The sequence below is a fragment of the Copadichromis virginalis genome, linkage group LG3 (assembly GCF_057382275.1).
Source record: "Copadichromis virginalis isolate Kocher_CV1m ecotype Utaka linkage group LG3, C_Virginalis_male_GT1.1, whole genome shotgun sequence".
Classification (NCBI taxonomy): domain Eukaryota; kingdom Metazoa; phylum Chordata; class Actinopteri; order Cichliformes; family Cichlidae; genus Copadichromis; species Copadichromis virginalis.
In genome coordinates this window covers 51,057,440-51,077,627 of record NC_140620.1, presented here as the reverse complement: position 1 = coordinate 51,077,627, position 20,188 = coordinate 51,057,440, and the positions used below count along the sequence as shown (strand labels likewise).

The 20,188-nt window shown below is 40.5% G+C and overlaps 2 protein-coding genes across 10 annotated transcripts; one reads left to right on the top strand and one right to left on the bottom strand.

Moving 5' to 3' along the window:
- The first annotated feature begins 33 nt into the window (after positions 1-33).
- On the top strand, positions 34-12,483 carry LOC146715170 (dynactin subunit 1-like). Of its 6 annotated transcripts, XM_085451591.1 has the most exons (32): positions 122-191; positions 1,904-1,969; positions 2,058-2,252; positions 2,488-2,569; positions 2,668-2,699; positions 3,032-3,052; positions 4,076-4,099; positions 4,458-4,541; positions 4,893-5,048; positions 5,231-5,254; positions 5,718-5,915; positions 6,064-6,268; positions 6,419-6,497; positions 6,672-6,831; positions 7,026-7,130; positions 7,295-7,486; positions 7,566-7,682; positions 7,772-7,924; positions 8,063-8,223; positions 8,334-8,502; positions 8,637-8,705; positions 8,894-9,106; positions 9,202-9,363; positions 9,587-9,718; positions 9,811-9,936; positions 10,059-10,201; positions 10,293-10,459; positions 10,762-10,880; positions 11,243-11,438; positions 11,545-11,618; positions 11,720-11,809; positions 11,900-12,483. In XM_085451591.1, the coding sequence occupies exons 2-32, from the start codon at positions 1,928-1,930 to the stop codon at positions 12,035-12,037; spliced, it is 3,828 nt and encodes a 1,275-aa protein (XP_085307717.1). In that variant the 5' UTR covers positions 122-191; positions 1,904-1,927; the 3' UTR covers positions 12,038-12,483. The 6 variants fall into 6 exon arrangements, with proteins under 6 accessions (XP_085307711.1, XP_085307713.1, XP_085307712.1 ...); XM_085451585.1 differs by lacking the exon at positions 4,458-4,541 and having other exon boundaries at positions 34-191; XM_085451587.1 differs by lacking the exons at positions 4,076-4,099; positions 4,458-4,541 and having other exon boundaries at positions 34-191.
- Positions 12,484-14,138: 1,655 nt separating this feature from the next.
- LOC146715169 (PC-esterase domain-containing protein 1A-like) lies at positions 14,139-19,066 on the bottom strand. 4 transcript variants are annotated; one of them, XM_085451581.1, is made up of 9 exons: positions 18,722-19,061; positions 18,367-18,448; positions 17,505-17,584; positions 17,035-17,267; positions 16,672-16,822; positions 15,851-16,097; positions 15,660-15,716; positions 14,774-14,962; positions 14,139-14,556 (listed from the first exon to the last, which is right to left on the bottom strand). In XM_085451581.1, the coding sequence occupies exons 1-9, from the start codon at positions 18,722-18,724 to the stop codon at positions 14,408-14,410; spliced, it is 1,191 nt and encodes a 396-aa protein (XP_085307707.1). In that variant the 5' UTR covers positions 18,725-19,061; the 3' UTR covers positions 14,139-14,407. The 4 variants fall into 4 exon arrangements, with proteins under 4 accessions (XP_085307707.1, XP_085307709.1, XP_085307708.1 ...); XM_085451583.1 differs by lacking the exon at positions 18,722-19,061 and adding an exon at positions 18,046-18,074 and having other exon boundaries at positions 18,367-18,412; XM_085451582.1 differs by lacking the exon at positions 15,660-15,716 and having other exon boundaries at positions 18,722-19,066.
- Between the last annotated feature and the right edge of the window lie 1,122 nt (positions 19,067-20,188).

Genomic DNA, 20,188 nt, shown 5'->3' with positions numbered 1-20,188 from the left:
TTACCAGCCACGAGGGGCGCTATTTCTCCCATTTCTTCTTCTTTTAGTCTGTCAGGTTGCCGGAAGTGACCTGTCAAAAACGGAAAAGCTCGCCGGATCCGTAAACTATTTATCCAAAAACACCAGAGGATTATTATTTGCATGAATACATCAAAAGGCTTAATTTAAAGACAGGAATCTGCATATATCAGGTGAGTTGCATTACAAAATACACCTGTGTCATGTTAGCTGTTTAACAGCGCCTTTCTCTCGGACTTTAGCCTGTTGCTAATGTTTCAAACCGTTTTGGCTAGTCAGAGTATAGGGCTTTGTAAAGCTGTTCTAAATAATTTGTTACGACGTGGTACATAGATAGCATTTAAAAGTGGTTTGGTGTAAAGAGTCAACATTAAAGTAGAATTAGCATCATTGTGTGTCGGGACATTTGTCCCCATTGAGTCATTGAGTACTTTGTCATTATTGTTTTGGCTCAAGCCTTTGACTTTCTTTGGATGCATTTACTTTTTGCAAGTGCGTATCAGACTTGTTGCTTCTTAGTTTAAATAAACCTGTAAAGTAGCTTATTTAGTATTCGACCCTCTGAGCAACAGTTCGACCGGAAGTAATCGTTAGCCTGTGTGTGTCACCTGTGACCCACCCCAATCTTTAACTTGTTTATTGTTAGCATGTACTAGTCTTGCAAATACCATGGGTTGATATTATGTGAAATGAATGGGAATAATGGCTAAAAGTAATAAAACCGACCTTTTTGTGTGTTTTCATACGTCTCACTTGAATGTCATGTACATTTAGCTGCAGTAAATCAGATTAATGAAGAGTTGATCTCATAGCTGTTTGAATGGGTCCTTAAAGTAACCAACATCAAAGTCTCAGCTGATTAAATATTACCCTCCATCTCTCAGTTCAAATCAGCTGTGACGTTTTGTGATCCCTCCCTGTAATCGCACTCTTGTGTTATCCTCCCCTCTCTCTGAAAAAGAGGAGAGCATGGGGAAGTAGAGAAAAAGTTGAGTCTTCTTTCGGCTGCAGTGAAACCGTATTAACCTTTAATTATGGCTTTGAACAGACGTCACTCTTACACTCCCAGGGTGAGTAACATGAGTACTTAACAGCAAATAATGCTGAAATTAATACGACAGTGATAATTTTTGATTAACCAATTTGAAAAGTAACAGTGAATTATTGCACTATAATGCTAAGGAGTAAGGATTTGAGAGACTCACCATAATGTCGATGTGCGATCCATCCACATCTATTGGCTTCATCAGAGTTGATATGTATTTTTAGTAATTTATAAAAAAGTATAGACAGACCTGTCGATGAGAATAACATTATTGTCTTAATATTTACCACATAAGTAGATTTTTAAAAGGTCTGTCTGTCTAAAACCAATGAATCGGTAGGTGAATTATTTTCATTCGCCGTCTTGTTTTAGTGAGTATAATCCTCTGTCCCAGAAATATTAAACCTCTTCTGATTTATCCTGCCCTGTGGTTCAAACTAAGATAGCATGGATTCACATGCTTGTACATCTCTATAAAAGGATTAGACTCTTACCACAGTCCCAGTTTGTCTTCAATGTGTGCCTTTGTCTGAGCAAGGCAGAGATACTTGCTTGTTTATTGTAGTCCGCACCATATGACTGGCTGCAAGTATGCTTCTTTGCTGTGCAGCCTCAGGGCTGTTTTGTCATTGAATATTTTCGATTCCTAAGACTTGATGTTAAAGGCTAAAGCGAGGAGAATGATGGTACTTTGGAATTCTTAAATATAAACAATAAATTCTCTAGTGTTTCATAACTTTGGCTTCCTTATTTATTGTCTCTTTCCTTCCCCCCATTGTACTCCTTATTTATTATTGTTTATCCACCCTTTCACCTCTTTCTCTTTACCTGTATCTTCAGCTGACCAGCCCACTGATCAGCAGAATGAGCAGCACAGGAACAGTGGAGAGTAGTAAACCTCCAAAGGTGGGTCCTTTTTCTATGCAGACATAACAAAGGAAGGAATAACATGGCTTATAACTCAAAGAATTTTTATCCACTTTTTGTCTCCCAGATTGGCTCTATAGTCGAGGTGACAGGAAAGGGTCAGCGCGGCACTGTTGCCTACATTGGCGCTACCCTCTTTGCTTCTGGGAAATGGGTGGGTGTCATACTGGATGAGCCGAAAGGCAAGAACGATGGCACCGTGCAGGGCAAACGCTACTTCACCTGTGAGGAAAATCACGGCATATTCGTCAGGCAGTCCCAGGTTAGTGGGCACAAGAGGAACTGATGATGGTGTTATGGCATCAGCACTGAATTGTAAAGATCCAAACAGGCAGATGACATAATAAATGTACAAATGTGGCAGACTGACATCTTTTATTCTCAACTTTTCTTCTGTTTTCTGTCCGTATTTGTTCATTATTCAAAATCAAGCTTTGTAATTTGTTTGTGTTTTTTCGAATGTTGTCCTGATTACACACTTTTGTTCCATTGTACAGATCCAGGTGGTAGAAGATGGCTCCAGTGCCACCTCACCAGATACCCCTGAGTCTGGAACAGCAAAGACACTTAAGCAAAAAGGTGAGCAAGGACCACAACTGATACTCACGTTTCTAAAATATAATGCAAAGTATTGATAACAAGAGTGTGCAATAAATTATTTAATTATTTTTTTCTAGACATCCCTGAAACTCCCAAAACAAGCAAACAGGTAGGCAAACACATTTTTGATCTCACTTTTTTTAATTTGTCAATTAAGTAAAAATGCGACAAGTCGGTTACTTGGTTTTTAATATTGGTGCATGTACTTTGGATTAAACAAACATCCAAATAACCCCTAAATTTAAAATTTTAATTGTGAGAGTTGTTATTAAAATGTGATCAGTTTGACCCCACTAGTTGTGACATTCGTTGCAGACCAGCCGTTTGTTGTTGTTTTTTAGTTTTGGTTTTTTTCCTCCTTTATGATGCCATGTTGTTTGTTTCGGCTCTCAGCTGCTGGGCTGAATTCTCATGTTTTGTTTTTCTGGATACCTCTTTCAGCAACCAGCGAGCATTAAAAAGGTAGAGCTATATTTAAATTCAGCACGTTTGCTTGGTCTGCGTTATACTCGTGCTAATGCAGCAGTTCATCTTTTTGCACTTAAGCTCTTTATCTGTTGACATTTGCATGGGTCATAAAGACATAACTTGTGATAGGTGCCATTTTCAGTGCATTCTCTTTTGGTTTCCCCACTTTACTTTCATTAAGCTTTTTTTTTTTTTTTTATTCTGGTGAAGGCATTTCGTGTACATGCGTAGACGACAACACGGTGACAGTTTCAGGTTCTCCTGATGCTGTTCATGTCAGTTCTCTTTGTGTCATAATTCAATGAATTCTTTTTTTTCAGTTTTACATTGTTGCATGATCTCAGTTTTTTTGTGTCCCTGTGATCTCTCAAGATTAACTTTGCTCTTGATGATTTTAAATGGTGCATGCAGCTACACTATGTGGACAAAAGTACTGGGCCACCTACACATTACACCGACAGCAGCTGCTCGACCATGGAAACTGTGGAAACCCAGTTTGATGTTGATGCCAGAGAAAGTTTGGAACCTTGCAGTTTTAGAGTCGGTAGATAGTTTGTGGCTTTTATGCACTGTGTGTCTCAGCACTTGGCTCGCCTGCTCCTTAACTTTGGTGGTGTGCCAAGCTATGACTGAGTTGCTGAAGTTAATTTCAGAACATTTCCAGTTTTTGCAGATTTTCGAGGGAAGAAATTTCACAGACTGACTTGTTGCAGTGGTGGCACCCTGTTACAGTATACGCTAAAATTCAGCAAGTGCTTTAGAACGACCCATTCCTTCATAAATGCTTGTAAAGGCAGGCTGCATGGCTGGGGACTTGAGTTAATACACCTGAATTCAAAGATTCATGGCCCAGTGCTTTTGACCATATGCTGTATTAAAGTAATGATCTGTGAATACAAAACTAACAGCAAATGCTTCTTACGTGCTTCTAATCTCTTATCTTGCCTTACCACTGGATGTGTGTATATGTGTGTGTGTGTGTGTGTGCGCGTGTGTGCGTGCACGCATCTCCTCCAGTCCTCTGCCCGCCGCTCGGCAAAGGTGAGCTCGCCTACAGCAGAGTGGAGAGGACAAATGGAATGCAAATACATGAGTTAATTCTGAAAAGTTTGATTATTTTAATGTTTGAACAGTAGACTCTGGGACCATAAGAAGCAGATTTCTCCTTATGAAATACTTAACATTGAAAGAATTGTATGAGTAATAGTTACTTGAGGTGTGTGATCTTTCGTTGACTCAGGAGGGGCAGACTAAAAACAGGATGTTAATATCACTAACCTGGTTGTGTATGATAACATTAAGGGGTAGTACTAAAAGCTTTCGTTATTCATCTTCAGTCTAACCTGCATTTAGTTTAAGTAACTGCTCTGACACAGTTTCTATGATCACACCGTGGCAGTGGAAAACACCACGTCTCACATCAGCTACCTCCCTCCCCTCCCTACTGGTCCGTCCCTCCAGCCGCTCCAGCCTGTCGCTCAGGGTACGCTCCGTCGTGTCATAGAGCTTCAGCTGACACCTCACAGGGAGCGGGGTGAAGCACATTACTGACATTATGGCACAGGTGTATACTTGCAGGGTGGTGTCTCATGTAAGGGACACTGGGAGGTGATTATATTTGGTAATCATTGTATCACATTCATTTCACAGATGAATCTTCCAACGTCCACTGGGTTTATTGAAGGTTCTTGTTCACTGTGGTCCAAACTCCTGTTTTGATAGTTGGATTGTTTGCCGATGCTTTACAGCACACCTCTTCTTCTGTTTTTGCCTGTTTTATTTTTAAACTTCTCCCGCTCGTCACAGTCCGTTCATAATCTGCTTTCGTCAACAGGCGTCTCGTGAGAGTCTCGCATCCTCTCTGTCTGGTGATGTCAGTGAGGCGGGCCTGTCCTCCCAGCAGGGTGCTCTGGGCGCCCCTGTGATACCTCAGCCCAGCGGGTCACCTGCAGCAGCAGCAGCTGCTTCTGTTCCAGCTACTCCGAGCAAGGTAGGCCATTAACCTAAAGAAGAGGCTCTTCTTAGAGAAAGGAAAGAACTTTACTGAGGTTCATGTTCAATCCTCTCAGTTCTGTCAGCTCATCTCATCTCCATTTTTAATTTTTTAAATTTTATTTCTTATTTATGATTAAATTGATTTTTGTTATATTTCATCCATCTTATTATAACCAGGTGGAACCTGCCATATCCAAGCAGGTAGAGTTTCTTAATGGCTACATGCATGCTGATGATGCCTGGCATGTGTTTACTAACAACATCGGGGGGGAAAACTTATCCTCAGCAGACCTTCTCGATACTTATCCATGGTTTTCAAATGTCCTCACGGGGAATTTTCTGGGGATGACGCATGGTTTACTTTGAGGCACTTAAAGAAACATCCTTACATCACTGTCTCTACGGGAAATGGTTGAACTGTAGGAATCTCTCTCTTTCTCCCTCCCTTTCCCTTCAATAAAATAAAATGAAAAATTCTTTGCAAAGGAATTTGGAGTAACATCGTATATGTTATACATCATGCGTCTGGGATTTTAGTGGTGGGACTTGATTAATGTTTTGCTTTTTTCGGTCCCCTTTTCAAAAGTAGAGTCTAGGGAAGTAGATGAGGTTCAGTTAATGGATTCATTTTGTTGGTCCCGTCTTGCCTCTAATCACGTCATAGGAGGAGGAATCACTGCGAGCTCAAGTCAAGGACCTGGAGGAGAAACTGGAGACTTTGAAGATGAAGCGAACAGAAGACAAAGCCAAGCTTAAGGAACTGGAGAAACACAAGATCCAGTTGGAGCAGCTTCAGGAGTGGAAGAACAAGATGCAGGAGCAGCAGGCCGAGCTGCAGAAACAACTCAAAGAGGCCAAGAAGGTAGACTGGAATGGATGAACTTAAATAGTCATCGGTGCTACAGTGTGATGTCTTTTTTTTTTCTCAAGGTTTTGGGAATGAAAGAACAACCTCTCAACTCATCAGGCTTGCCAGTTTAATGCTTTATTTATACCTTCTTACTTCACAGGAAGCCAGGGAGGCACAGGAGGCCAAGGAGCGCTACATGGAGGAGATGTCTGACACGGCAGATGCCATAGAGATGGCCACGCTGGACAAAGAGATGGCAGAAGAGAGAGCAGAATCGCTCCAGGTTGAGGTGGATAGCCTGAAAGAGAAAGTGGAGGAGCTGTCAATGGACCTGGAGATCCTTAGGCATGAGATTTCAGAGAAAGGTGCGTTTGGGGAAAAAAAAAGCAGCATGTTTATAATAACCACTGCTATTCAAGTCATCCACAAGGTCTTCTTATGTATTTTGTATCCATCTCATTTCTGCTCACTTCTCATCAAGTGCTGTCCTTTCTGTGCACTGTTTCCTGCTGCAGGCTCAGATGGAGCTGCCTCCAGTTACCAGGTCAAGCAGCTGGAGGAGCAGAACAGCAGACTCAAGGAGGCGCTGGTCAGGTCAGTAGCAAATACCTTTTTAAATGAAGGTATTTGCCTGCTCTTTGTTACACTGCGTACAGATAAATTAAAAAAAAAGAAATCACATTAACCTGTCTTAACTCGTAAAAAAGCAGTAAGAGAAGACAAGTCCTAAAAAAACAAATAAAATCCTTCTTTCTGGTTCCTCCTCAGGATGAGAGATCTGTCTGCTTCGGAGAAACAGGAACACGTGAAGCTTCAGAAGCAGACGGAGAAGAAGAACGTGGAGCTGGAGACTCTGAGGACTCAGAAAGAAAAACTGCAGGAAGAGGTCAAGCAGGCAGAGGCCACAATCGATGAACTGAAGGAACAGGTAAAGGATGTATACATAAATACAGAAAGGCAATGGTTTATTTAGGTTCACAGTAGCTCATAATACATGGTAAAAAATATTTATTGAGACTAGTCATTGACAGCAAAGATGCGTGTCCTTAATCTGAAAAATTGTGAGAGAAATTGTGAGACTTATTTGTGGAAACTAAAGACCTGTGTGTGTGTGTGTACCAGGTGGATGCTGCTCTGGGCTCAGAGGAGATGGTGGAGACCCTGACGGAGAGGAACCTCGACCTTGAGGAGAAAGTCAGAGAGCTGAGAGAAACCGTGACTGATCTGGTCAGTGCTGATGTATTTATAATAGATCTAATAGAATACAACTGACACTCCTTAAATCTCCAACATGACACATCCAGGACAAAGGTGTGAGGAAAAGGTTTGAATGAGATATTTATAGCAGACCTACCACTTTTTTTTTTTTCTTTTTCTTTTTGCATTAACAGGAAGCCATCAATGAGATGAATGATGAGCTCCAGGAGAATGCCAGAGAAACAGAGATGGAGCTGAGGGAACAGCTCGATCTGAGTGGGGCAAAGGTCAGAGAGGCAGACAAAAGGGTGGAAGCTGCCCAGGAGACTGTAGCTGATTACCAGCAGACCATCAACAAATACAGAGAACTCACTGGCTCACTTCAGGTAGGTGGATGGAGGGGTAATTCTGCAGGCCTGCAGTTCTATTGTCCTGATGCTGTAAAAGGTTTGTTTTGTGCATTAGGAGGCCAACAGGGAGCTGATCAGTCAGCAGAATGCAAATGCAGAACAAGTTCAGCAGCCACCTGCTGAGCTGTTTGACTTTAAGATCAAGTTTGCAGAGACCAAGGCTTACGCCAAGGTAAGAGAGCTCCATGGTGACATACAACCTCGGTGCCAGTGCTGTTGGTTTTCTTTATTTAAACAACTAACCTCACTCTTTGTCTCCAGGCCATTGAGATGGAGCTGAGGAAAATGGAAGTAGCTCAGTCGAACAGACAGGTGTCCCTCCTCACCTCCTTCATGCCTGACTCCTTCCTTCGCCATGGTGGGGACCATGACTGCATTCTGGTTCTCCTGCTTATTCCCAGGCTCATCTGCAAGGTATGAGGCAGACACATGACAGGTTTGAATTCTTGTGCTCGATTTTAGAATTACCTGGTTGTAGTACGTTTTTCAAAGAGCTTTCCCAAATCCTTACTCGGCTGTGTCTGTATGTGGTCGATATCTCCTCGTCCGAAGGCTGAACTCATCAGTAAACAGGCACAGGAGAAGTTTGACTTGAACGGGAACCCGGTGCAGGGAACAGGGCTGAGAGGTCCTCCGGGAGAACAGCGCAGTTTCGCTTCAGGACTGGTTTACTCCCTCAGCCTGCTGCAGGCCACCCTGCATAAATATGAACAGTAAATATCGCAGCTTTACCAATAAAGATGCAGGAATAAAATAGGTGAACATACCTTCATCACTGGGTCGATGTGTTTTACTCTTTTCCTTTTTCCCTGCACTCGTTTAGGGCTCTGAACACCTGCAGCGTGGACGTTTTTAAGCGCATGGGAACCCTTTACTCTGAAATGAGTTTCCATGAACGCTCTCTGGATTATTTCATAGACCTGCTTCATAAAGATCAGCTGGATGAGACCGTTCAGGTGGAACCTCTCACTAAGGCCATCAAGTACTATCAGGTAACGCAGGGATGTGTTTTACATTAAAACGTCACAACTGGAAATTTCAGTTGTCGTATAAACTGTGTAACTGTAGATGTCAGTGAGTTTATAACATGTTCATTATATCAAGTATCTGTTATATTGTCTTCCAGCAACTGTATAGTGTCCATCTGGCAGATCACACTGAAGACTGCACAGTGCAGCTGGCTGATCACATTAAGGTACATCAAGCATGTTTAGCAAAGTTAAAAAGATTTATACGGTTTCACTTGTAATGCAGGGCTATAAACCAGAAATAACACTATTATAAAAAATGTTTTTTTAATATGTCCAAAATGTATAAATCTGTAAGGAAAAAGAAGTGTCGGGTTTTCCTTTTAAATGACACATGCCGCCTTTTCACCTCCAGTTTACTCAGAGTGCCTTGGACTGTATGGTAGTGGAGGTAGCTCGTCTGCGCGCCTTCCTGTCATCAGGACAGGAGAGCTCTGGTTTAGCAGTTCTTCTGAAGGACCTGGACACCTCGTGTTCTGATATCAGACAGTTTTGTAAGAAGATCCGCCGTCGCATGCCCGGAACAGATGTAGCTGGAGTCCCCGCTGCTCTCCGTTTTGGACCAGAGGTATGGAAACATGGCATACAAACTAACGCACCATTGCTGATTGGGATCTGTATAATTACAGCTGTACGCCTGACATGTCTCTCCTCATATGGCAGGTTTCAGAGACGCTGACCGAGTGCAGGCGTCAGTTGACTCGTGTGGTTGCGGTACTTCAAGAGGTAGCTGCAGCTGGAGCTCAGATGGTTCCTTCGCTGGGAGAACAGGAAGGTCTCAATGCTCTTAAACTGGAGGATATTGCCTGCAAGGTTGTGGAGCAGGTACTTTCACATTTAACAGCTGCTCAGTCCTCTTTAAAAGGCAAAACCTCCTCTTTTTTTGGGGGGGGGAAATGTAAGGACTTATAGTTCTAGTTAATTGGCACGCTTAGCACATCAGATGTTTGATCTTGTGTTCTGAGCATTTTGCACAACATAGGTTGTGTATTAAGCACTGTTGATTTAATCTCTTGCTATTATCACCATCTGCTTTCTGTTCTCTAAGGTATATGGCTCCCATGGTGTAAATGGCCCAGAGTTACTGCGGCAGTCTTGCAGCTCTGTCATCACCACCATGAACAAGATGGCTACAGCCATGCAGGAAGGAGAGTATGATGCTGAAAAACCACAGGGAAAGGTATTTGTGTGGTTGAACAGTTTCACAGTACTCATTTCACATGAAGTCCCCAGTTTGGAACTTTTCAGACTAATTCTCACTTCACCAATTAGACTCTTCCAGTGGAAATGAGAGCAGCCACAGTCAGGGCAGAAATGACTGACGCCGAAGGTCTGGGAGTCAAACTAGAAGACAGAGAAACGGTCATCAAGGAGCTCAAGAAGTCTCTCAAGATTAAGGTAACATGCTGAAGAAAGGTTGTGCAAAAGGACCTGCCACTTCGAAGTGAAAGGGACTGGAAAGATGAAAACTGGACCGACAGGTATAACAAGCATGGCACTGTATCTCCTTTTTATCTCAGGGTGAGGAGCTGAGTGAGGCCCATGTCCGCCTCAGCCTCTTGGAGAAGAAGCTGGACACCTCCACCAAAGATGCTGATGAACGTGTGGAGAAGATTCAGACCAAACTAGATGAGAACCTTGCCCTGTTGAAGAAGAAAGAAAAGTAGGATTAATAAACAATGAAATTTTCCTCTCCATTTTCTTTATTATGGCGGTGTTTTCCTCATTTGACCCTCCCCGTTACTCTTCTCCAGGGAGTTTGAGGAGACAATGGATGCTCTGCAGGCTGATATTGACCAGCTGGAGGCTGAGAAGGCAGAGCTGAAACAACGACTCAGTAACCAGTCAAAGATGACCATTGAAGGCCTGAGAGGTCCACCTGCCTCAGGAATTGCCTCCATCGTTCAGGGATCAGCAGGAGGTGAAGTTCCCACTTCTTATTTATGCTCATTTCTTCTCAGCAGCTGAATTGATGGTGTTTTATATTTGATGGTGGTTTATATTAATGTCACATGTAATTGTTCTATCCAGAGAAAAGCAATTGCAATTAACTGGATTTTATAAGAAGTCTTGCAAAAAATTGAGTATGTTCTATTACAGTGAAACTTTTCCTACCAGACTTTAGTCAGATTTTAACTAAATGAAAGTGAGGCGAATCGGCACCATCTAAGGAGAACCACAAGGTGTCGTTGTTTCCACAATCATTTTATTTTTCCCCATCAGGTCTGCCTCCCTCTATGGGAGGGCCAATGCAGGTGGTGGACTCTCCTCTCCTCAGGCAGCAGATTGAGGCCCAGAGGCTGGGTATTAAACACCTTCAGAATGAAAACAACAGACTCAAGGTATGCTAGATTCAAGCGTGTGTATGTGTGTGAATTTACAGAAGCCGTCTCGATTTCATCATTTTTTTGTATATTTGTCACGCTTAAATGTTTCAGATCATCAAGTAAATGGTAATAAAAGACAAAAATAACCAGAGTATAAACAAAATGTTTTTAAATTACATTTTTTATGTTTTTAAAAAACAAAAACAAAAAAACAACCCAATTTCTTTGTCTAATATTACCTTGTTTGATAATCTGAAACATTTTTAACAAATATGCAAAAAAAGGAATTAAAAAAAATAGGGCAGATACTTTTTATGACTGTGTGTGTGTATTTATATCAAAACAAAACTATAATAATAAACTACATAAACTTACAGGCAGAGAAAATGAGAGCCCAGCTAGCCTCCCTGCCGCCGCTCCGCCCTCCTAAACTCCCACAAGTGTCTAAAGAAAGCTCCATGCCTCCAGAGGGACTAAACACAGGGATATACAGAAGGACTGACCAGCTGCTGGCAACCTTGCTCAAGCTGAGTGCCGAGGTTAAAGTGGTGGACATCACTGGAAAGACGGCAGGTATGTGGACACAGAGGTTTTAAGTATTTTCATATTCTGAAGAAGGCTTTTGTGAGTTTGCTAAATGCATTGAGCAATTATTTTATAACTCCTCCATTTCTTACAGTTAGTGCAAGCGCTCAGCTCCTGGAGCAGACAGCTCGTCTGCAGAACCTCAGTGATGCTCTGGATAAACTCAAGGTGCCGCTTCAAAAAATAGTTTCTATTACACAATCCTTATGTTGTCTTGTTATCTGACAGCAGTGCAAAAACAAGCAGTCTGACCAAGTCTCCTGTTTCAGGGTGAGGTAGCCGAACATGTGGTCTCATATCAGCCTGGAGCAAAGGCTTCTTCTGACTTTGCCACATTCCCAGTCACCTCTTTTACTAAGGTATTACTATAGTAGTATAAAAGAATATAAATGATTCATGTTATACAGCAGTGGAAAATATATATCATGTGCATATTTTTTGTTTCCTAGGCCAAGGAAGAGAAGCAGGGAGACACTGTATTCATTGGCCGTGTTGCGATTCCATGCACCCGTGGACAGGAACAAGTCCACCGTCTCGTCCTATCAAAGCAGCAGTTGCAGCAAGTGCACAGTCTCCTCATGGTTTAGAGCAGTAGGATTACACAGCAGAGTACCTTCTTATTCCAGCTAACACTTCAGCATTCCTCCTATTTGTCGTTTTCACTTTTCTCAGGAAACTGTTTCCACTTATAGCACTAATATTATCGACCCAGAGAAGTGTCTTTATAAAAGTGATTGTTTTTCTGGATTTCAAGAGTCCCGAATGTCACTAAGGTGTCATGATTTCATTATTGAAGAAGTTTCTGTACCAATGTTCACTCTGTGCAAATGGGAAGGACTACAACACAATTTTTACTGCATTTGCAATGACTGATAGTTTGTTCCTTTGTATGTTTTGTATTTGTGCAAGTCAGACAATAAAAGATAGCAGCCCAATTCTGAGCAAGAAATACTCAAATGTATGTTTACGTTTATACTTGTAAGCTGATATTCCAGTGTAAACTTTCACTAATATGATAAAGTGCCAGCTGACAGTTTGTCTGCTCATTTTGGTTTCAACCTCATTAACTTAAAGTATCTCAGCGCAAAAAAAGTGTGTGAAACATTATTCAAAGGAGTTTTGCAGACACAACCACATTAACTATAGCTGTTAACCCTTGGTAGTACCTACGGCCATTTATCATCCACAGCGTTTTTTAATATTAGGCCATTTTCACTGTGTTGAATAGAATATAGCCAAACCTTCCAACCCTTTTTTTTTTTTTTTTTTTTTCTTTTTTCTTTAGAATTGCCGTCTCCGTTTATTCGATTAGCTTAAAGTGGCTAAGCTAAGCTAAGCTACCGCCATCCACATGAGATCCTAGAGCCATAAATCGCCCCATTGAAACCCATTATAAACGCTATTTTTTTCACTGCAGAATTTTTACCGTTAACATCTGGGTGACGGCTTAGGTTTCGTTTTTGTTTTGGACAAGAGGCCTTAGAATTGTAATTTTTTTATTTGTCCACCGGGTGGCGCCCTTGCTCCACATTTGACCCGGGGCTGGAAACAGCGGGCTGCTTAGACAGACCTGCGGGGAATGAAGCCTCATTTCCGGCGTGCAGCAGCGGCTTCGCCCGCTGATCGGGCGGGACCATTTTCGGCCCCTAGGACCGTATGAGGGTGCTTTTTTTTTTTTTTTAGTCAACAGGAAATGACGTATTTGTTGTCACGTGGTATCGGATGTGTGTGCTGCAAAAATGAGTCCCCGGTGATCGTGCCCCGGTAATCGTCGCGACTTACCCTGGCAAGAATGCACTTATTTCGGCCTAGAGGAGGAGCATTTGCCGCCTGGAGACCATTTTCTGGTCCTGGAAAAAAAAAAAAAAAAAAAAAAAAAAAAAAAAGGCGATCGAAATGACTGTTGGTGCCAATCTTTAGTCCATCTAAAGGCCTAATTATAATAACAATTGAATATTACCTCAAATGTTTTTTTTGGAAAATATTCAAGTTTTATGTTTTTTGGGGCAAAAAAAAGCAGTGCGCTCATGTGACGAAACCGGGATATAAAGGGTTAAAATCCGCGAAATGTAATTAAAACTTGACATGAATATTTCAAGGAGAAGTAGGTCTAAAAGATTGGCTAATTTAAAGTGGAATAAAATATTATTTTATACATTTTTTATAGCACTTTTTTGGGCGTGGTCGATTGGGACCGATAGTGTGTGCATTTTATGAAATGCGCTCCTGCAAAAGAAATAAAAGGCGATCGAAATGACTGTTGGTGCCAATCTTTGGTCCATCCAAAGGCCTAATTAAAAGTACAATAAAATATAACTTTCAAATGTATTTTATGGAAAATATTTAATTTTTTCATTTTTTTCGCCAAAAACGGCCGTGCGCTCATGTGACAAAACCGGGATATAAAGGGTTAAAATCCGCAAAATGTAATTAAAACTTGACATGAATATTTCAAGGAGAAGTAGGTCTAAAAGATTGGCTAATTTAAAGTGGAATAAAATATTAATGTATAATCTTTTTATAGCACTTTTTATGGCGTGGTCGATTTTTGGCTCTAGGTCTTCATAAGGGGTACGTTTTTTAGGTACTACCAAAGGTTAATATAAGTGTTCAGGGTTTAACCCCCCCACCAAATCTATACTATATCCAACCTGTGAGAAATGTGAAGAGACAAAAAGAATAATGATACACATTTTAGCAATAACACTTTAATTTTAACTTTAGAGCACAAAATACAAACTTTGAAATCTGAAATTTAAAATGTCTTGTTGGTGACAGAAAGATTGAATTTAGAAAACTAAGAAAATGTGTAATAAGGGTAAACTATTGTATATGTACAAAAAAAATGCTTCTTATTAGTAGATGTAAAACACAGGACTGAAAAATGTCCTGATGATACAGAAAAGATAACTCGACGAATAGAATTTGGACGCGTCTGCCGCTTGTAAAACACCTATTCAGTAGTAGCCGCCATTGTAGCCATAGTAAAAGGGTCTGTGTTGGGTGTATGGGGCATAGTGGTGTCTGGCGTGCCTGCTTCTCATCACATGCTGATGATTGTACTCCTGGTAGGGCTCAAAGCGGTGCAGAGGCCTGTAGTCAAAACCTGCAGGACACAGGACATGTTATATCTGGAGCCGACATGGCAGCTTCAAGTTATCACATCTTTGCACAGTGAAAAAGCTAATCAGCAACTAATCAAAATACATCGATACCTGAGTTTTAAAGCAAATATTTTGACAGCAGAGTGAATTCCAGCATGCGTGTCCCCATCTTTTCATTCCATTACAAGTATGTCCACATTCCAGTGTATGCACACTTACCATTTCTAGTCTCTCTGTACTGATTTCTGTGGTGAGGTTTTGGTGGGAGTGCAGCTCTCTGAGTTCCAGCAGATTCTAGGTGACACGTCTGTGGCCCTGGGTTTTCAAAGTTAAAGTAGTTAGTGGGGAGTGAATCGCTGAAGAACTCTGCCCGGCAGCCATTGTAAGGTATCTCTGACAAGCGCCAGTCTGTGAAACAGAGACAGCAGAAAAAGGGTCACTTTTAAAAGGAGCATTCTGTGTATTGATGCATTCAGTCTGCAGTCATTCCTTTGATTGTTTTTTTAGATATTCGTTTTGTATCAACCTACATCAACACTGATAAAATCTACTGCAACAGTTTCTCCCTGGCAGAAACACCTTAAAGACCGGGAATGAGTAGCAGTCTTTCCCATTTCTAATAACTGGTAGGACATTACTAGTACTTTGACACACTAATAAAACAGCATGAGAAGCTCCTGCAAAAATTAAAACTGTCAAGCTACATCTGCACATAACATGGGTATTTTTTGAGACAGGTTTTTCTGCATTCATCTTGAAAAATATCTACGCCCACATAAAAACACACAAGACGCCCTGAAGTGATGTCAAGAACTTGCCAAAACAATGTGCGATGATACAACCCTAACCATAGAGAAATCTGCTTAACTTGCCCACGCATAAATACAGAAGTTGTTCTTCTGGTGATGACAGTGCCTCTTAAGCCTTTTATGGCTGAGGGGTAAAAAGCCACGTCCACTAAAGTACCCACATACATGTTGTCAGGGCTTTAAGTTGCTGTTGCTTCTTACTATGCGATTCTCAGTAATAATATGGTCATTATCCAAACTTTGTAAACAATAAGTCTGTGTTCAAGGTCTCTGCAAAGTTTGCATAAACGTCTTACTTGTGTGTTTTGGAGCACTGTTATAGGTTGGCTGTTCCTCAGCAACCTCCGTGTGATCTACACCCAAAAAAAGCGAGAAAAAAGGTGAAGTTCAAACCCTGCAGAAAGCTTAGACACCAACAAACCACATTTTATCCTAGAAGTGGAAAATATTTTTCTGCATGTATGTGTGACTCCTGACTTCCTCTCACCATAGACAGTCACAGGACAGGGCAATATCACACCCCAGGCCTCTGCAGCGTGCTGTAACAGAAGAGAAGTTATCTTGCGATGAGCAACTGCGTTCCAGTGGACTCCGTCCTTCATTCGATGGTGCAGTGAGAATCTGAACTGGAAATGGAGGTCCAACACATCCATCCCATAGGCATCGGCCAGAGTTCCACTGTAGAAGTTGGCTTCAATCACATCGTAGCGCAACTGGGGTGCCTTGTGCTCAATCTGAGGCAAATAAGGGGGAAGGCAAAGCTTTAAGGCTCAAAACAGAAGATGGTAAAATAAAATAAAAAATAAAATAATGCAGAGCAATAAACCTATAAAGTACGGTAAGTATTTAAAAAAAAACTACAGATCGCACCATAATATATTTATTAAAATTTATAAAAGAAATGTAGGCATCCCCACTTCCTTTGACACAGTAGCATCTGCTGTAATAGTTACACCTCTGATGAAGTCTCAAAAGCTTTATTTTGATACCAAGATTGCAATTACAACTCTGAATAAACAAAGAAATACTGACATACCCAATATACTATTAATTTTGGGCATGTCATTTCAAATAGAAATGACCCTTGGGGTTTCAGATGTTAATGCTATTCGATTTCTGCTGTTACTCAGCCTCTAAAAGCACTTGGCTGAGAGGACAGTGGTATCACATTATCCACTACAGGCACAAGGCTTATGCAAATTTTTTAGATCAGCTTTCCCCAGATGACAAGAGACTTTTGATATGCAATGTGTTTAACACAATCAGATTAGTGTTAAATCATAATATAAATGGGACTTGCTAACAGACCTCAGGCACCAGGAAACCGCCTTTGATCCTCTCTCCTAAGGGCATGGTGAGGTTCCACACAACCAGCGTTTCCTCTGGCAGAGCCTCACGCAGCTCGTCGAAGAACCTATGAAGGTTCTCCTTGTAGTCATCAACCCAGCTGCAACTGTATCTAGAACACCCAGTGCAGACATAAACAGGAAGAACAAAAATCACTACAGTGGGAGGAATTCAATTGGGAAAACAAAAAGTTGTGCTATGATTCTTCTGAACTGATAGATGCACACACAAAAACTCCATCACTCTCACTTCTGACTCATCTCACATTATCTCTTTAATGAAATCAAATCAACAGCCTTATTAATAGTTACGCAATATACTCACCTTGAAATATCCCAAACACAGGAGTTAACAAAAACCAGATCTGGTTTCAAACCATGGCGGAAGTCCTCCAGGATGCTCTTCATGTAGCGAGAATAGATACGCGTCACGAAGTAAAAACGGACCAGATGGTGGGCGGACTGAAACTGTCGAACTTCCTTGTACTCTGTGCCGTTGTGCATTTGACCCAGACAGCCCCCTTCCACCAGGCAGTCCTGTTCGAAGCTCATCTCACCCTAAAGAAGTAGGTTACAAGTGTGAGGACAACACAAACGAAGAGGTGAACAGATATAAAGCACGTCATTCAAATACACCCATTTTTTTACATTACAATTTAAATGACACCAGTGGCATGATTACAAACTTTATATTGCATAAGTTAGCTGAGGTTTTAACTGGTAGCATGCACATGATTATACACCCTGCACGCTTTTTTGTATCAGTGTATAAAACTGGTAAATGTTAACCCTTGCCTTGCTCCGCAGTTGTCTCAAGGAAAGATATTTCTCTTTTTGTACCAGCAGAACAAGATCCTTGTACACTGCCCGCTGAACTGAGGAAGAAATAAAATGATAGATTAGAAGTAGTCCCCATAGATTAGTACATTACATTATACAGATTCGATAGCTGTGCTTTCATTGGGCACACCTTTCCAAGTGCACTTAATATTTAATTCATCACTTAGCAGAAAATGGGCTGGTTTTAGCATTTTAGAAATTGCTGATAAACTGAACTTGATTACTACCATCAATTTGAGCCAGAGAATGGTTTAGAAAGGGAAAAATATATACAAGACTTCTGGATAAAAATGTCTTGATGACAACAGTTGACACTGGGGCACAGGATACATTGAATAGGGTCAGAATTTAGGGCTTAGAACATTGAGTTTTCATAGGGTTAACAACATGAAAACATGGATCCATCCTGGATTGGGTGAACAATTTAACCTGGTTGTGGTAAAGCACTCATCTGCCCCATTAAATTACACATATTTGCAAATACACTGCAACGTACCTGAGTGTAGTTACTGACCATGTTCATCCCTATGATCACAGTGAACACTCTTGTATAATAAAGATGCCACACACAAATCTGCGTGTCTGATGCCATTATTTGAACTTGAACAAATGTCATGAAGAACTAGCTTATGTTATTTATGAAGGTAAACGGGTATTAATTCCAGCACTACCAAACTGAACCTAATGAAGTGGATGTGAACGGTACATACAGTTTATTCACAAAACAGTCAACGTTGGGCAAACAAGAACACCTTAAGTATAAATGCACAAGATAATGTAAATACCGATTCATTAATTTTGTCAGCCAGCTACTCACTGGAGTCTCCCAACACCACGATGAACTTGTTATGGAGCAGCTGGCTGGCCTGCAGGTGGCTCACACTCTTCATGATCTCCCGCTGTTAAATTACAAAGTCAAACACTGTTGCGTCTTTCTATGGGCTCAAATTGCGGTCATAAATACTTTCCACTAAAAATGCCTAAATGTGTAAACTCAAAGGTGAGGTAGTTTTTCCGGATGAGATATTGACCGGACAGAGTTTCTCTACCATACTTCCAAGCTTCTCGCAATAACATTAGCTTACTAATGACCAACAGTGGTTTAAAAAAATAAATAAAATAGCTGGCTATTTTTCTGTTGGCTTAAAATCACTTATGTAATAAACACTTACCATTTTTGAGTTTAGATGCAAACTGTACCACTAATTCCAGCCTCTTGTAAATGCTATGTGTTGGTGTTCAGTGTTATTTTTCAACCAGCTTAGCTAGCGTTTAGCTAGCGTTAGCCAAATTTCCTCTGAAGTGGCTCTTGCGCCACTAAGTTTTTAGTTTTAAGGCCCGAAGTTGCGACAGCCTCCTCAACCACTTAGTGTTTTAAAAGTTTAAAGTTGATGTGAATTAAAAAAAAAAAGAAAAAAAGAAAAATTACAAATATTTCACTCCGGAGTTTCAAGCACACCCCCCAAACTGCAGGTGTCGCCAATTAAATGGTGCTTTTAACGACTGTGCGCTACCTTAATGGGTCGACACTAATTTTAAAATGAAAAATAAATTACTTAATAAAGAAAAAAAATTAATTTAATTAATATTAGAGAGATATTAGATGCTTTTAAAAATTAAAAAAAAAATTAACAATATGAATAGTTATTTTTTTTTTAAATATACGTGCACATATGGAATTACAACCACGCCTCTTCTTGTGCCTGTTAAGCCATTTCCTACTTCAAAAACAATCTCTTTACTGTGATAACACTTAGTGATGGGATTTCAGGCTCTTTTTAGAGACCCTTCGGTTCGGCTCACTAAAAAGAGTCGGCTCTTTCGGCTCCGACCGGCTCATCGGGTTGTTTTGTTGCTTTAATTAATTTATTATTAACAATAATATAAAATTATGCACAAAAGGAATTACTAACGTAAAAAAAAAGTGGTTTTATTTATATATGTTTATATATAAATATATGCGGTGGCCCCTAGAGACAAAACAGTACAAACTCCAAAACACATTTCTAGCATGAACTGAACTTCCAAAGCAGAGCTACTAGATCACTTAAATTACACAATTGAAAGCATGTGTGTATTGTTTGTGTATTTATACACAGGCACTCGTATATAGTCAAATAATTTAAAAAAAAGTTCATTTACCTGTTACTACCACACACCAAATCCGGTCGTTGGTACTTGCTGGCTTGTGTAGCCACTAGGTAACAAAAGCTCAACACTGCGCCCAGCATCCTGGAGCACTTCTGTTGTTCTTTTGTACGTGTTTTGAGTTTTTATGTGCTTCGGAGTTTTTACGTGTTTTGGAGTTTGTACGTGCTTTGTCACTAGGGGCCACCGTAAATATACTTTTATTTATTCACTCCACATAAAATGTAATAAATAAATCATATAATACAAAAATCAACTATTCACATTTCAACTTTTAACTATTTAAATTTTCAGCTTTTTCTTTTTAAACAAATTTAAAATGAAACAACACAAAACACTACAAACCACAACACAATTAAATATAAATTAAAATATGAAAACAAAAAGAAGATGCACATTCTCTGTCATATGGGCCCGCATGAATAAACTTTCTGAGTCCTTTATCATCTGCAACTGAAAATAGTTGTGGATGATTACTATACCTTACTAAT

Excerpts from the sequence above, each read along its gene's own strand:
- LOC146715170 (XM_085451591.1), top strand. The coding sequence starts at position 1,928 with ATGAGCAGCACAGGAACAGTGGAGAGTAGTAAACCTCCAAAG. Across the intron at positions 7,683-7,771 it reads AGACCAAGGCTTACGCCAAG|GCCATTGAGATGGAGCTGAG; the intron begins GTAAGAGAGCTC and ends CTTTGTCTCCAG. Across the intron at positions 8,503-8,636 it reads AGGCCATCAAGTACTATCAG|CAACTGTATAGTGTCCATCT; the intron begins GTAACGCAGGGA and ends ATTGTCTTCCAG.
- LOC146715169 (XM_085451581.1), bottom strand. Across the intron at positions 17,268-17,504 it reads TGAGACAACTGCGGAGCAAG|GGTGAGATGAGCTTCGAACA; the intron begins GCAAGGGTTAAC and ends CTACTTCTTTAG. Across the intron at positions 14,963-15,659 it reads CAGTGCTCCAAAACACACAA|ACTGGCGCTTGTCAGAGATA; the intron begins GTAAGACGTTTA and ends TCTGTTTCACAG.